The sequence below is a fragment of the Aphelocoma coerulescens genome, chromosome 25, assembly GCF_041296385.1.
Source record: "Aphelocoma coerulescens isolate FSJ_1873_10779 chromosome 25, UR_Acoe_1.0, whole genome shotgun sequence".
Classification (NCBI taxonomy): domain Eukaryota; kingdom Metazoa; phylum Chordata; class Aves; order Passeriformes; family Corvidae; genus Aphelocoma; species Aphelocoma coerulescens.
In genome coordinates this window covers 2,843,478-2,856,181 of record NC_091038.1, presented here as the reverse complement: position 1 = coordinate 2,856,181, position 12,704 = coordinate 2,843,478, and the positions used below count along the sequence as shown (strand labels likewise).

General features: G+C 65.3%; 2 protein-coding genes across 2 annotated transcripts; both read right to left on the bottom strand.

Moving 5' to 3' along the window:
* Positions 1-1,898: 1,898 nt before the first annotated feature.
* Positions 1,899-6,392, bottom strand: LOC138098489 (lysosomal acid glucosylceramidase-like). The gene is made up of 11 exons (XM_068995062.1): positions 6,353-6,392; positions 5,147-5,257; positions 4,747-4,938; positions 4,525-4,671; positions 4,290-4,423; positions 3,797-3,969; positions 3,463-3,697; positions 2,518-2,742; positions 2,283-2,446; positions 2,081-2,206; positions 1,899-2,004 (listed from the first exon to the last, which is right to left on the bottom strand). Exons 1-11 carry the CDS (start codon positions 6,390-6,392, stop codon positions 1,899-1,901), a joined length of 1,653 nt encoding a protein of 550 aa, XP_068851163.1.
* Positions 6,393-9,082: 2,690 nt separating this feature from the next.
* Positions 9,083-12,215, bottom strand: GBA1 (glucosylceramidase beta 1). The gene is made up of 10 exons (XM_068995058.1): positions 11,967-12,215; positions 11,485-11,676; positions 11,264-11,410; positions 11,041-11,174; positions 10,789-10,961; positions 10,451-10,688; positions 10,090-10,314; positions 9,814-9,977; positions 9,544-9,669; positions 9,083-9,442 (listed from the first exon to the last, which is right to left on the bottom strand). Exons 1-10 carry the CDS (start codon positions 12,031-12,033, stop codon positions 9,340-9,342), a joined length of 1,569 nt encoding a protein of 522 aa, XP_068851159.1. The 5' UTR covers positions 12,034-12,215; the 3' UTR covers positions 9,083-9,339.
* Between the last annotated feature and the right edge of the window lie 489 nt (positions 12,216-12,704).

Genomic DNA, 12,704 nt, shown 5'->3' with positions numbered 1-12,704 from the left:
AGCCTCACCCCACCCCTCGCACCCATTGCATCCCCCCGTTTCCCGGCTGGCTTTTCAACAGGGAGGGAAGGAAGGCACCACCCTGCAGCAGCTGCGGTTCCAAACTGGCAGGAGCAGGGAGCCAGCCCAGAGGGGCTGGGACAAAACATTTCCCTGAACACTGGTCCCTGGGCGGTGCTGAACACCTGGGGTGAGGGCTCCGTGTGTGCCATCCCGGCACAGCTGTCCCCTGGGAAGGGGACATTCCCAAGGTGTCAGGAATGGCAGCAGGACCAGGGCAGTGACCCTGTGCTGGGCACTGATGAGGTCACACCTCGAATCCTGGGGGTCAGTTCTGGGCCGCTCATGACAAGAGAGATCTTGAGGGGCTGGAGCATGTCCAGAGAAGGGGATGGAGCTGAGGAAGGGTCTGGAGCACCAGGAGAGGCTGAGGGGGGACCCTGGGGGGGCTCAGCCTGGAGAAAAGGAGGCTCAGGGGGGACCCTGTGGCTCTGCACAACTCCCTGACAGGAGGGGGCAGCTAAGTGGGGGTCAGGCTTCACTCCCAGGGAGCAAGGAATTGGACAAGAGGAAATGGCCTCAAGTTGCATCGGGGGGGGTTAGGTTGAATATTAAATAAAATTTCTTCATGGAAAGGACTGTCCAGCCCTGGCATCGGCTGCCTGGGGCAGTGGTGGAGTCGCCATCCCTGGAGGGATTTAACAGATGCGTATGGAGCACTTGGGGACACGATTTAGTGCTGGCCTTGGCAGCGCTGGGGGAATGGTTGGACTCGATGATCTTCAAGGCCTTTTCCAACCTCAAGGATTCCATGATTCTATTCTATGATTCTAAGCACAGGCAGCTCGACCCAGCTGCTGCTGGGGCCAGCGTTCCCCAGGAACACGGATAAAAGCGCAGGACAGGCTGATGTGCTCCATGAACAGGGCTGGGATGGAGCCCGGTGCCACCTTCACACCACACTCCAATAAACCAGCTGTTAAACCTCTGGGTTTTTCGTTTTCCCCAACCTCAGCAGTTCCATGGCTCTCACACAGGGGCATTGGCCAAGGAGCGCTCTGGCTTTCTCATTCCTGTACTTCAAAGATGCTGGTAACATTCCCAAAGGCACAGGGAATACTGTAACTGGTATTTAGGGAAAGCAAACAGGACGGGGAGGTCATTGCGGGCTGCGGCCGGTGTTGGCCACAGCCAGAATAGAGGGGACTCTGTCCAGAGGCCACCCTGGAGAGGTGGCACCAGCCTAATTTGTCCATAAGGTTCGGTGGATGGGGACACTGATATCATTTACTCTGCCTTTCCGACAGCGTCTGACATTTGGATTTTTAAAAAAACTCCCCCAAAAAAGTAGGCTGGGGAAAACCAACAGCACATACGGAACGAATCAAGGGCTGGCAGCGGCCGAGGCTCCAGCTGCAGGGATAAACAAGGAGCCACCCGCAGGCCACGGGGGCCGGAGCCCCCGGGGCACCCCTGGCCCCGCGCCGCCCCGCCGAGGAAAACCGAGCGATTTCCGAGCGCGTAGAGGAAACACTGACGGGAACGGCGCATTCCGGAGGGAGCGCGTCATGGCTTTACTTGGCGCCCGAGACACACGCGAAGGTTTTCAAGGGGGCCACGTGTGGAAGTGTGGTCCAGGAGACGGTGCGGAGGGAGCTCCCAGGGGAGCTTTGCTTTCCCAGCTTTCCCATCCCAGGGGGATGGGAAGTGCCGGGAGGGAGGGGAGGCTGGGAAGCTGCAGCCCCGGGCAGACCCCGGTGCCAGCGGAGCCCCTCGTGTGGGGGCTGCACCCCCAGCAATGGGTCACCATCTGCTTCCACCCTTGAGGGGTGCTGGAAAGGGTGGTGGAAGAGCTGACCCCCGGAGCCCCCCAGAGCCCCCCAGCACTCCCCTGGCCATCACTGCTGGCGCCACAGGTAGGTCTGGATGGAGTGGGCTGGAGCCACGGTGTCGATGAACCCCATGGCAGGGTCCCGGATTCCAAATGGCACATCCCGGCCAGACCTGGGGACCGAGAGGGGCTGAGCAGGTCGGCACAGCCGGGGCCGAGCATCACCCCCTGTCCCCTGCCTGGGCTGACCTGTTGAGGACCACCAGCACCAGGGCACCATCGGGGCGCACGACGGCCACGTGCTCCAGCTGGCACAGGAGGCAGCGGCGGCTGCTGTGCAGCCCCACCCGCCGGGAGCCCTCGGGGATGAACTTGCTGTGGGGAGAGGACCAGGAGAAGGGCTCTGCCCCTGCTCTGGGGCCCAGGCAGCACCTGAGCCCCCCCGACCCACCTGAAGTGCCCCAGGTGGTAGAACATGGGCTGCTTGTAGAAGACGTCCTTGCTGCCGTCCACGATGACGGGGCTGTCCACAAAGTTCTTAACCCAGTTGGGGCCCCCCTCCAGATCCAGGGCCAGGTTCCAGTCGGTCCAACCGGACACAAAGTGGTTCATGACCTGGGGGGGCAGGGAAGGGGCTGAGCGAGGCTGAGCCCCCCAGCCCCGGGCGGGCAGTGTGGGGGCCGTACCGTCAGGATGCTGTAGCTGTAGTGGTCCCCTCGCTCCCAGCAGCCCAGGGACACGGCGAAGCGGAACATGAAGAAGCCAGTGCAGGCCTCCGTGTAGAGGAGGAAATGGTCAGGGAAGAGCTTGTGGGTGGCCTCCAGGCTGCAGCCGGGCGGGACGATGGCATCCAGGTACCAGTGGACCGCCAGGCCAGCCACATAACGGGCAGCTGTGGTATTCCCCAGGACCTGGGGAGCAAACGAGATGCCTCACCCCGAGGCTACCCATGCCTGAAGCCCGTGGAGATGGACACACGGACTCTATGTGCCAGTGTGGTCTCCCAGGGCCACCTCTTGTCCCCTCCGTGCAGCACCGCACCCCTTTGAGCAGCACCCCAGCATGGATCTGCCCCAACAGCACCCCAACATGGCTTTGGCACCTCGCTGGGTGCCGTGCTGAGGGGGTGGGGTCCAGGTTTGCCCCTCGGTGAACCCCTTGCCCCCCACCTGGCTCTGCTGCCGCCTGGTCCTCCCTCCACATCCCCCTGGGGTGGTCCAGCCCTGTGGCCATGCCATGGCTGGAGGTAAAGGAAGGGCAGGCTGCCTGCCCTGAGGCTGGGGCAGGAGAACATTTTACTTTCTTTCCTCCTTGTTTAAGGTGATTCCCCCAAACAGCCCTTGAAGCACTGTGGGGGGAAGCCAAGTCAGCCAAAACTCTGCCCAGAAAAGATGCTGGCAGCAGCACTGCCAGGATCCAGGGATCCAGGATGTGGGTGCCACCTCCTGTCCTCACTCCCGCCGGGCACATGCAGAGGCGGCTGCTCCCGAAGGAGCCAGCACCGGCTCCCATTCCAGCAGACCCAGTTTGCTACCACTCTCTAGGGCTGGGAGAGGCCGCTGGCTCCATTTCCAATAAAGCCTGGGGCTGGGGCACGAGGCAGAGGGGAAGGAAGGGGCTCTGCTCTTCACCACTTTGGCCCAGTGTGGGAGGTGGATGCGCTGGTCGTCGAGCATGAGGAGCCGCGTGCGGTGGGGGCTGTGGGCCAGCGCGGGGCCCAGGTCCTGGGCGATGAAGTCTCGCTGCTGTGCGGCCGTGAAGGCGATGGTGGGGGCCTGGGGGGGCGTGAAGAGCCCTGCCAGTGGCTCATTCTGCGCCGTCACTGCCCAGAAGGTCACGTTGTGTTTGGAGTATTCATCCAGGAACCTGGTGTAGAGAAGGGGGGGCAGAATCAGCTGTGCTGCCCCCCCACCCCGCTCCCCAGTGCCCCCGCTGTCCATCCCAGCCTGGTTCCAGAGACAGTACTTGATGAAGTAGTTGGCCCAGGTCTTGTGGTACTTGTCCCCTGCGTGCCCTTTCAGAGTGCCTTTCCCACGGACGTCCCCGTTACTCCTCATCCAGGCTGGGGCAGTCCAGGGGCTGGCGAACAGCAACAGCTGCCGCTTGCTCATGGCCAAAGCTCGGCGCAGGAGGGGAATCTGCGGGAGGGAGCAGAGGGACGGGGTCAGCTCCAGCTCCAGCTCCCCAAAACCACAGGGCCCGGCATGGGAGGAACTCAAGGGACCTCAGTGGGGACTGGTAGCTGGCAAGCACCACCCCACGGCACAGCACCCTGGCTCCTCACCCTGCCAGTGCCAGCTGGGATGCGCCGGGACGTGCCCCGGAGGAGGTGCCAGCTCCCACGGGCTGCCACGGTGTGTGGGGCTCAGCAGCACCTGCTCATGGGGGTCCCAGCACGCGCAGGAGCTCCGGCGCGAGAGGGGACAAGGTGCCCATGGCAGCGGCTTCAGCCTCCCACCTTCATCTTCACATCCTCGTCCACCAGCCTGAAGTGCTTCAGCTCGTAGTCGTCAGGGACATCATCATAGCTGTAGGGGCGCACGGAGAAGTCGCTGCAAGCCATGGGGACCCGGATGAGGTTGTACTCAATCCCTGCGGAGCAGGAAAACATCAGGTGACGGTGTCCCTGCAGCGGGGACAGGCACAGCCACCTCTGGTGACCCCACGATCTGCTCACAGCGCCGTGCCCTCACCGCTCTCAGAGAAGTAGGAGCGCAGCAGGTTGTCCTGGGCCGGCTGTGACAGCTTCAGGATGTTCATGGCAGCTGCATCAGAGAGGGACCCGCCGAAGCCCTTCACGTGCTGGTACAACGCGGAGATGTTGAGCGTCAGCAGCAGCCCTGCGGAAAGACCCCGGCTCAGTCCGTGGTGCCTGGGGGTCCCGCGGGGGCACCGCCACCCACCCGCGGCGCTACCTGGGGTGCGCAGACTGCTCTGGAAGCTCCCCTCGCTCCGCTCCAGCCGCTTGCCGGCCTTGCTGCTCTCGTACTTGACGTAGGAGCCGGGGGCCGGCAGGACCAGGGGGTCCAGCGTGTCGCAGTAAGTGGCGTTGCAGACGCAGACCAGCGAGCCGTGCCCAAAATCCTTGGGGATGCAGGGTCGGGCAGCTGGGAGGCATGGGAAGGTGTGGGTGGCTGCCGGCTCAGGGACTTGTCCCTGTCTGCTCTCCCGCCTGCCCCGGGGCGATGCCATTGTCCCCGTGTTCCGCACCCCGGCACCTCCCGGGCACCCAGCTCCGCGCTGCCGCTGGGCTCCTGTCCTTGTCCCAGGGTGCCCAAGCTCCGCTGCCCACCCCCGCGACGTCCCCGCGCTCACCTGCCACCTGGGGCACTGGCAGCAGCAGCAGCAGCAGCCAGCCCAGGATGCCGGCAGCCCCCATGGCCCTTCCGCGGTCCCCGAGCGCTGGCGGGTCCCAGGGAGCAGCACCTGCGGGCGGGAACACCCTCAGTCAAGGCAGGGGGATGGAGGGCTCAGCCCCATCTCCTCAGCCCCTGTTCCTCCTTCCAGGGCCATAGAGCTCCTGTCACCCGCTCCATTCCCCCCAAACACCCTCATCTTGCAGGTAGGTTGGGGTGGGTCCATCCCTCCCAGGAGCCCGCACCCCACCCGCCTTCACCCCAGCTGCTCCCGACCTGCGCTGCCGCCAGCCCTCCTCCTCCTCAGCAGCTCCAGCCTCCCCACCTCGCTTTTACAGGGAGCTGCTCGGAGACCTCCCTCCGCAGCACACCCTCTCCCACCCCCACAGCTCCTCCTTGCCCTCCTCCCGGCCCGGATCACCGTGCATCTCCTCGCCGTGGGGCTGGGGAGCACCGGGTCCCCTTCGCCCTCCGCCGCCGTGCCAAGCTGTGCCGGAGCGAAAGGTCTGACCAGCACAGGGAGGTGTCGCAGGGGCAGCTCTGAGACCCCCAGTGCCATCCCTGAAGGACGAGCTGATTCCTTTATTTTGTCAGGCAGGATCTGGAGGAGCCCCTGGGAGCCCAGCAGAGCCAAGGGCAGGCTCATGGCACCGCTGCCTGTCCTGCTGGGGACCTCCAACAGCACCCTGGGACACCCACTTATCCCTGGCCGACACCCCACTGTCCCCAAGGAGCCGCGGGGCCGTGCACTCAGCATTGGAGGGTCCAGGACACCCAGGCAAGGTCAGTGAACGTGGCTGCACGGCCCAGGGCAGCATAAGGACACAGCAGGGGTGGCCACACGGGAGCTGGGGCCATTGCCATTCCCTGCCCAAGCCTTTGGCATCACTGACTCCAACTCAGCACGTGCTGGGGAAGGTGGCAACAGTGACAGCAGTGACAGCAAGCGGGCAATACCCCAGCTCCTGGACAAGCAGGGCTGCACTCTGGCTGTCAATAACAACAGCCGGACCCTCAAAGGGGACCCTGCTGTCCTAACACCGTGCCAGGAGCAAAGCCCAGCTCTGCTGCTCCAGGAGTGCTCCCTGCTCCTCCCAAGAGTGGCCCTCCAGCCCAGCGAGCCAAGGCTGAACTGGGCCAGCTCCCCTGGGCACACAGACCCTACCTGGTCCCATCACCCAGGATGTTCCCACTCCCCTGGACATGTACCCATCACTGCGGGGACATCCTCGGCACCTCCACACAGGGGTGGCCCAGGGAATGGAGAGTGCCCAGATCCCAGCCACAGTTCCCAGCCACAGCTCCGCTGGCCTGGAGCATCAATCACCAGGTCAGGGCTCCCCTGCACAGGGTTAAACTGCTCCGTTAGCTTTCCCTCTGCGGGTGGAGCAGCACTTCATGAGTAATTTTCTCCATTTCTGGCGTATCAGATGCAGCTCTGGGGCAATTCAATTCATCAAAGTCCCTCCTACCCCCAGCACTGCCCTGCTGTGGGCCCTGCCACGGTTCCACACCTCTGCTGGGAGCTGAGCCATGGGACACCCGGGCCAGCTGCCACTGGGGCTGGGGCAGATGGAGCCAGGTAGCCCCTGGTTGTATCTCATGGGGCAAACAGGTGCCCCAGGAGGGAGCTCCTGTCCCTGTCTCGCTGCGCCAGGGATCCCCCACCTCCAAGTGTGATTAAGGAGTCATCAGACTGCTACACCCAGGCTAATGAGCTCCAATTCTGGGGAGGGATTAATAGCTCCTAAGGCAGTCAGCCACCTCCAAGCTCACTTCCAGCCATCCAGGATGCCCTCGCTCACCCTTTCCCATTCCAAAGTCCAGTTCTTCTTTCCCCCCATCAGACACAGCCCCCCAGCTGGCTCAGGTCCCACAGCTCCTGGAAGCAAAACACTGCGGAGGCTGCTGGAACTCATCCCTATCAACAGCAGCTGATAAGAGCGTCCTGCTGAGCAGGAAAAGTGAGACCCAGGGGCCAGGCAACGCCTCACTTGGAGCTGCTGGCACAGCAGATACTGGGCAGCCCCACCAAGCCCCCCAAAGCCGCTTCTTGCAGCCAACCTCTGAATATGGGGAGCACGTGGGGGTCGCAGGGGCCTCGTGGCATCGTGTGACCGCCCTTTGCAGTGCACAGGTGGGGTCGTTCCAGGATGGGGTCAAGGGTGTGGGGTCAAAGGAGCCGTTGGAGGAGCCTGGGGTGAATTTTGTCCCTAAGCCAGGACAGTGTGGATGGGGACTCACGGGACATGGAGCTGGGCTGAGTCACTTTTATGGGGATCACGACTCCGTAAACATCGATGCCAAAGAGCCTCAGTGCAGCATCACAGCAACTCCTTCCCATCAGTGAGACCCCGGCCCGCAGCACGTGGGGACACAGTCCTTAGGGTGATCACCAGCTCCAGGCCAGCTGCTGCGGGACCCCAGCAGCCCCCAGCCACTGTGAGCTCCAAACAAGCCAAGGCTTTGCACAAGAATTAATGAGCCAAGCCCAGCGACGTCGGAGGATTCGCCCCCGCTACGTTTATCCCAGAGCCAGTCCGTCCTTCAGCACGGAGCCGAGCGCAGGGACGGGGGCACGTGGACCAGGGTGATTCAGCATCCGGCCACCAGCTGTTAGCACCAGGACAGGTAAGTCAGAAGCAGGTGGAGGAGCAGCCCTGCACCGGGAGTGGGGTGCTGGGAGCAGGGTGCTGGGACTGGGACTCGCTGATCCTGGAGAAACGTTTCCCTCTTGTGGACAAACACAAACAGCCTCGGGGCAGGAGCAGGGTGCTCTCCCCAGGACTCTGGCAGCACCTCCCGGCGTTGCGGGGTCCCAGGAGCGGGCGGTCCCTGTGGCACCATGGCGTGCCAGTGTCCCAGGGTGACACTGTCACTCACTGACCACGCCTGGGCTGTGCTCAGCCCACGCAGCATCGGGGCTGTCAGTCCTGACAGCACCCCCGGGCACATCCCGCCTGCGCGGATCAGCCCAGGGGCCCGGCCGCCCTCCTCGCCCTGAAATCGTGACCTCCCTGCCCTAATCTCCTGCTCCCACGCCCTGCCAGCTCCCTCCTTCCTTCCTGGGTGCGCCCACACTCAGCCCCCACTCCCGGTCCTGTCCCCGCTTGCTCAAGCCACCCCCAGCTCTGCGGTGGCCGCTGAGCCCCTGGCGCACCCCCACCCTCCTCACCACAGTGGAGACCCCTCGGCTCAATCCCCACGGGGAACAGCAGGCTCCAGGCAGGGCTGCTGCAGCCTGACCGGCCTCCCTGTCCCAGAGAAGCCCCAGGAGCAGCTGGCACTGCCCTGACCTCAGCCAGAGCTGGCTGGGACCCTGAGACCCCATGCTGCGATGCTCCTGGAGCTGGCTCTGCGTCCAGCCCCGGCCTCAGGGGCCTTGGTCTGGGAGAGACATGACCCACACAGCCCCTGGCCTGACATCAGGCTGCAAGTGGCCCCAGCTTGGCAGGAAAAGCACAGAAAGCTAAAGCCTGGTCACAACCCCTGCTCAGCCCTTTCTGGGGGGTGTCCAAGTGCTTTGTCCCTGCTCCTGATGCAGCACCCAGAGCATCTGCATTCCAGGTGAACCCTGAGCTACTTGCTAGGTCCTAAAACCTGTCCCCAAAAGCAGCAGAAGCACACCCGGGCTCTGCTCAGCCCCAGCCAGGCAGCACATGCTTGGAACTGGGAGCAGACTCGTGCCCAGAGCATCTCTGAGCAGGGCGAGCCCCACGGGGAGCTGAGGTGGGCAGAGGGGCAGGGCATGGGCAGGGACAGGGGCTGCCCCACACTGTTCCAGGTGCTCTGCGCTGCTCGCCAGGCTCCAGCAGGCTCCATGCCGGGGTGGCACCCAGCCACAGTGCCCAGGAGCAGGGGAGGGACCCGGACGTTTCTCTTCCAGCCGCATACATCAAGGCAGCATCCGTGTTTAATGTCAGAACAGCAGAACACAGCGTTCACAGCCTGTGGAGTCTCCACCCTGAGGGGCACCGGTGCCCCCGGCCCTCCTGCACATGCCACGGCGTCCCTGGCCCAGCTCTCGGCTCCGCTGCGGCCCCGGGGAGCCGCTTCCCCCGCACGCCCCGGCCCGAGCCCGCGGGCAGCTGGGGCTGCACCTCCGGCCCGGCTGCGTCCGGCCCCTGGCCGGCCACGGGCGTCTCGGCCCCCTCACTGCCGCCGCCACAGGTAGGTCTGGATGGAGTTGGCCGGAGCCACGGCTGCGATGAGGCCGACGGTGTCCGCCAGCCCGAAGGTGATGTCCTGAGGGGAGCTGGGGGGAGAGAGCAGGGGGGTCAGACCTGCAGCAGCTGCTAGGGCACAGGGCCCAGGGGGATGGGGTCCCACGCAGCGGGGCCGGGCTGCATCGCTCACCGGTTCAGAACCACCACCACCACCGCCCCGTCGGGCCGCAGGAACGCCGTGTACTCCAGCGCTGTCTTCTTGGACTCTTTGGAAGCGGCGAGCCCCACGCGCTGGGAGCCCTCGGGGATGAATTTACTGAGCAGACAAACAAGAAGCAACCCCAGGGAGGGAGTCAGATGCCAGGAGAGCTCCTCGCAAGCCAAACTTGCCTTGCTCCTCTCAGGACAAGCTGCTGCTGGAGCCCAGGCAGCTCAGCACGTGTTGTGGGCCCCAACCCACCTGAAGTGCCCCATGTGGTAGAACATGGGCTGCTTGTAGAAGATGCCTTCACTGCTGTCCACAATGACGGGGCTGTCCACATAGTTCTTGACCCAGTTGGGGCCCCCCTCCAGATCCAGGGCCAGATTCCAGTCAGTCCAGCCGGCCACAAAGTGGTTCAGATTCTGCAACAGGACAGCTCAGATGCCTGCCCAAGGAGCAGGAGGCTGAGGGAAGAGGGAGCACACCGGCAGCCCTCCCCGGGGCCGAGCGCACAGGGAGACACAGGGCCCTCACCGTCAGGATGCTGTGGCTGTACTGGTTCCCCCGCTCCCAGCAGCCCAGAATCACATCCCGCTCCCAGAAATGGGCCCCAATGGACGCCTCCGTGGCCAGGATAAAGTAGTCAGGGAAGAGCTCATGAGTGGGCAACACTGTGTCCTGTATGGGGCCGATGAAATCCAGGTACCAGTGGATGCCGATGCCGTGGACGTAGCGAGCTGCCTTCTCATCCTCCAGGACCTGGCAGGGAGAAGAATCAGCCCCACAGGGCAGAGCCAGAGGCCCAGCCCTCCACGGGATGGAGCAGCCAAGCCCCCCAGAGGCACAGGGGCTCTGCTCCGGGCCACCATGCTGGCACATCCCCTGCCACGCTCACCACTTTGGCCCAGTGCGGGAGGTGGAGCCGGTTGTCGTCCAGGATGATGAGCTGGATGTGGCGGTGGGAGCTGTTGGCCAGCGCTGGGCCCAGGTCCCGAGCGATGAAGTCCCGCTGCTGCTCGGCCGTGAAGCCCAGGCACTGGAAGGGGTAGTTGTTGATCAGCCCGGCCGTGGGCTCGTTCTCCGCCGTCACCGCCCAGAAGGTCAGGTTGTGCTTGGCGTATTCATCCAGGAACCTGGCGTGGGGGGCAGGGGTGAGCCGTGAGGAGTCCCCAGTGCCACCACTGAGGGTCCTTCAGGTATCGCCCCCGTCCCCCCGCCCCAGCCGCTCCTCACCGTATGAAGTAGTTGGCCCAGGTCTTGTGGTACTTGTCCCCTGCCTGCCCTTTCAGTGTCCCCTTCCCCACGTAGGACTCGCTGGTCTTCAGCCAGGTGGGGGAGGTCCAGGGGCTGGCATACAGGGACAGTGGCCGCTTGCTCATGGCTGAGGCTCGGTGAAGGAGGGGGATCTGCAGGAAGAGGTGGAGGGGCCGACTCAGCCCAGCCCCTGTGACCCTCCATCCCACCCTGCTCCCTCCCACCGCTCGCCTTCAGCTTCGTGTCCTCGTCTCGCAGGCTGAAGTGGGTGAGCTCGTAGTCGTAGGGGATGTCATCGTAGGTGTAGGCGTGGAGGGAGAAGTCACAGCTGGCCATGGGCAGCCGGATGAGGTTGTACTCCAGCCCTGCCAGGCACAGTGGGACATGAGGTCTCCAAGGCCTGCCGGCAGCCATGGCCCCTGTCATCATCCCACCCGTCTCCCCAGTGTCCCACCTTCCTCAGAGAAGTACGAGCGCAGCAGGTGATCCTGCGCTCTCTCCGGCAGGGATAAGATGTTGATGGCGGCCGCGTCGGTGATGGAACCACCAAAACCCTTCACCCTCTGGAACCGCTGCGTCGTGTCCAGGGTGAGGACAACATCTGCAGGGAGGGGAGCCCAGCGTGACGGTGCGTTGCAGCAGGGTCCATCCCATCCCTGCCACCCGCGGCGCTACCTGGGGCACAGAGGCTGCGCTGGAAGCTCCCCTCGCTCCGCTCCAGCCGCTTGCCGGCCTTGCTGCTCTCGTACTTGACGTAGGAGCCGATGGCCGGCAGGACCAGGGGGTCCAGCGTGTCGCAGTACGTGGCGTTGCAGACGCAGACCATGGCATCGCGGCCGAAGTACTTGGGGCTGCAGGGCTGGGCGCCTGGGGGGCACGGGAGGGTGGTGGCGGCAGCCTCGGGGACGCGTCCCTGCCAGCTCTCCCGCCTGCCCCGGGATGACACCGCTGCCCCCGTGCTCCACACCCCAGCACCTCCCGGGCACCGAGCTCCACGCTGCCCCGGACGCCCAGACAGCTCCCGAGCATCCCGGACCACGGACTCCCAGGACATTCCCTCTCCCTCCCCTCCCATTCCGGTCCACCGAGCGCCCCAGGCCGCCCGGGGACCCCCGTCCCCTCCACCCACCGGGTACCCCCGGGCTCCCCTCTCTCACCTGCGGCCCGGTTCACGGCCAGCAGCACCAGCAGCAGCCGCCAGCACAGGGCACCGACGGCCCCCATGGCCCCGCCGCTCCCGGTGCGATCGGAGCCGGCCCGGCAGCACCGGGTCCGCCGCCGGCCTCGCCTTTAAGGGCGCCCGGGCAGCCCGTCCCGCCCACACCCGGTGCAGGAGCGGCACCGACTCTGGGCGGGCCTGGCCCCGGCCCTTCCCCCGCGCCGGTACCGGAACCGCGAACCGGGGGAACCGCACGGGCCGCTTCCCCCTCCCCCCCTCCCCGGGAGGCGCAGGCTGTCCCGGTCGCCGCCCGGTTCCCGTTCCGGTCCAGTCCCGGTCCCCGCCCCCGCTGCCTCCCCGCGCCCCGACGGCACCGGCCGCCCCGTCCCGCGGAGCCGTCACCGGGAAACCGGGACCCGGCACCCCGTGACCGATCAGCTGACCGCCCGCCCCGCCCCGCCCCGCCCGCTGTGACACCGGCCCCGTGGGCGGCGGCGACCACCTTTATTCGGTCTCTAGCGAGGGGCAGTGACCGCGGGACCGGCCCCGCAGCGCGGCCCGGGCGCAGCCGGGCGGGAAGGGGAGGAACGGGCACGGCCAGCGCGGGGCACCGGGACCGGCACCGGACGGGGAGGGGCGGAGGGGCTGGAGAGGAGACAGGCATAGCCAGCTCAGGGTACAGGGCAAGGGACAGGCATGGCAGTTCCGGGATACGGGCACGCTGGCACAGAGGACC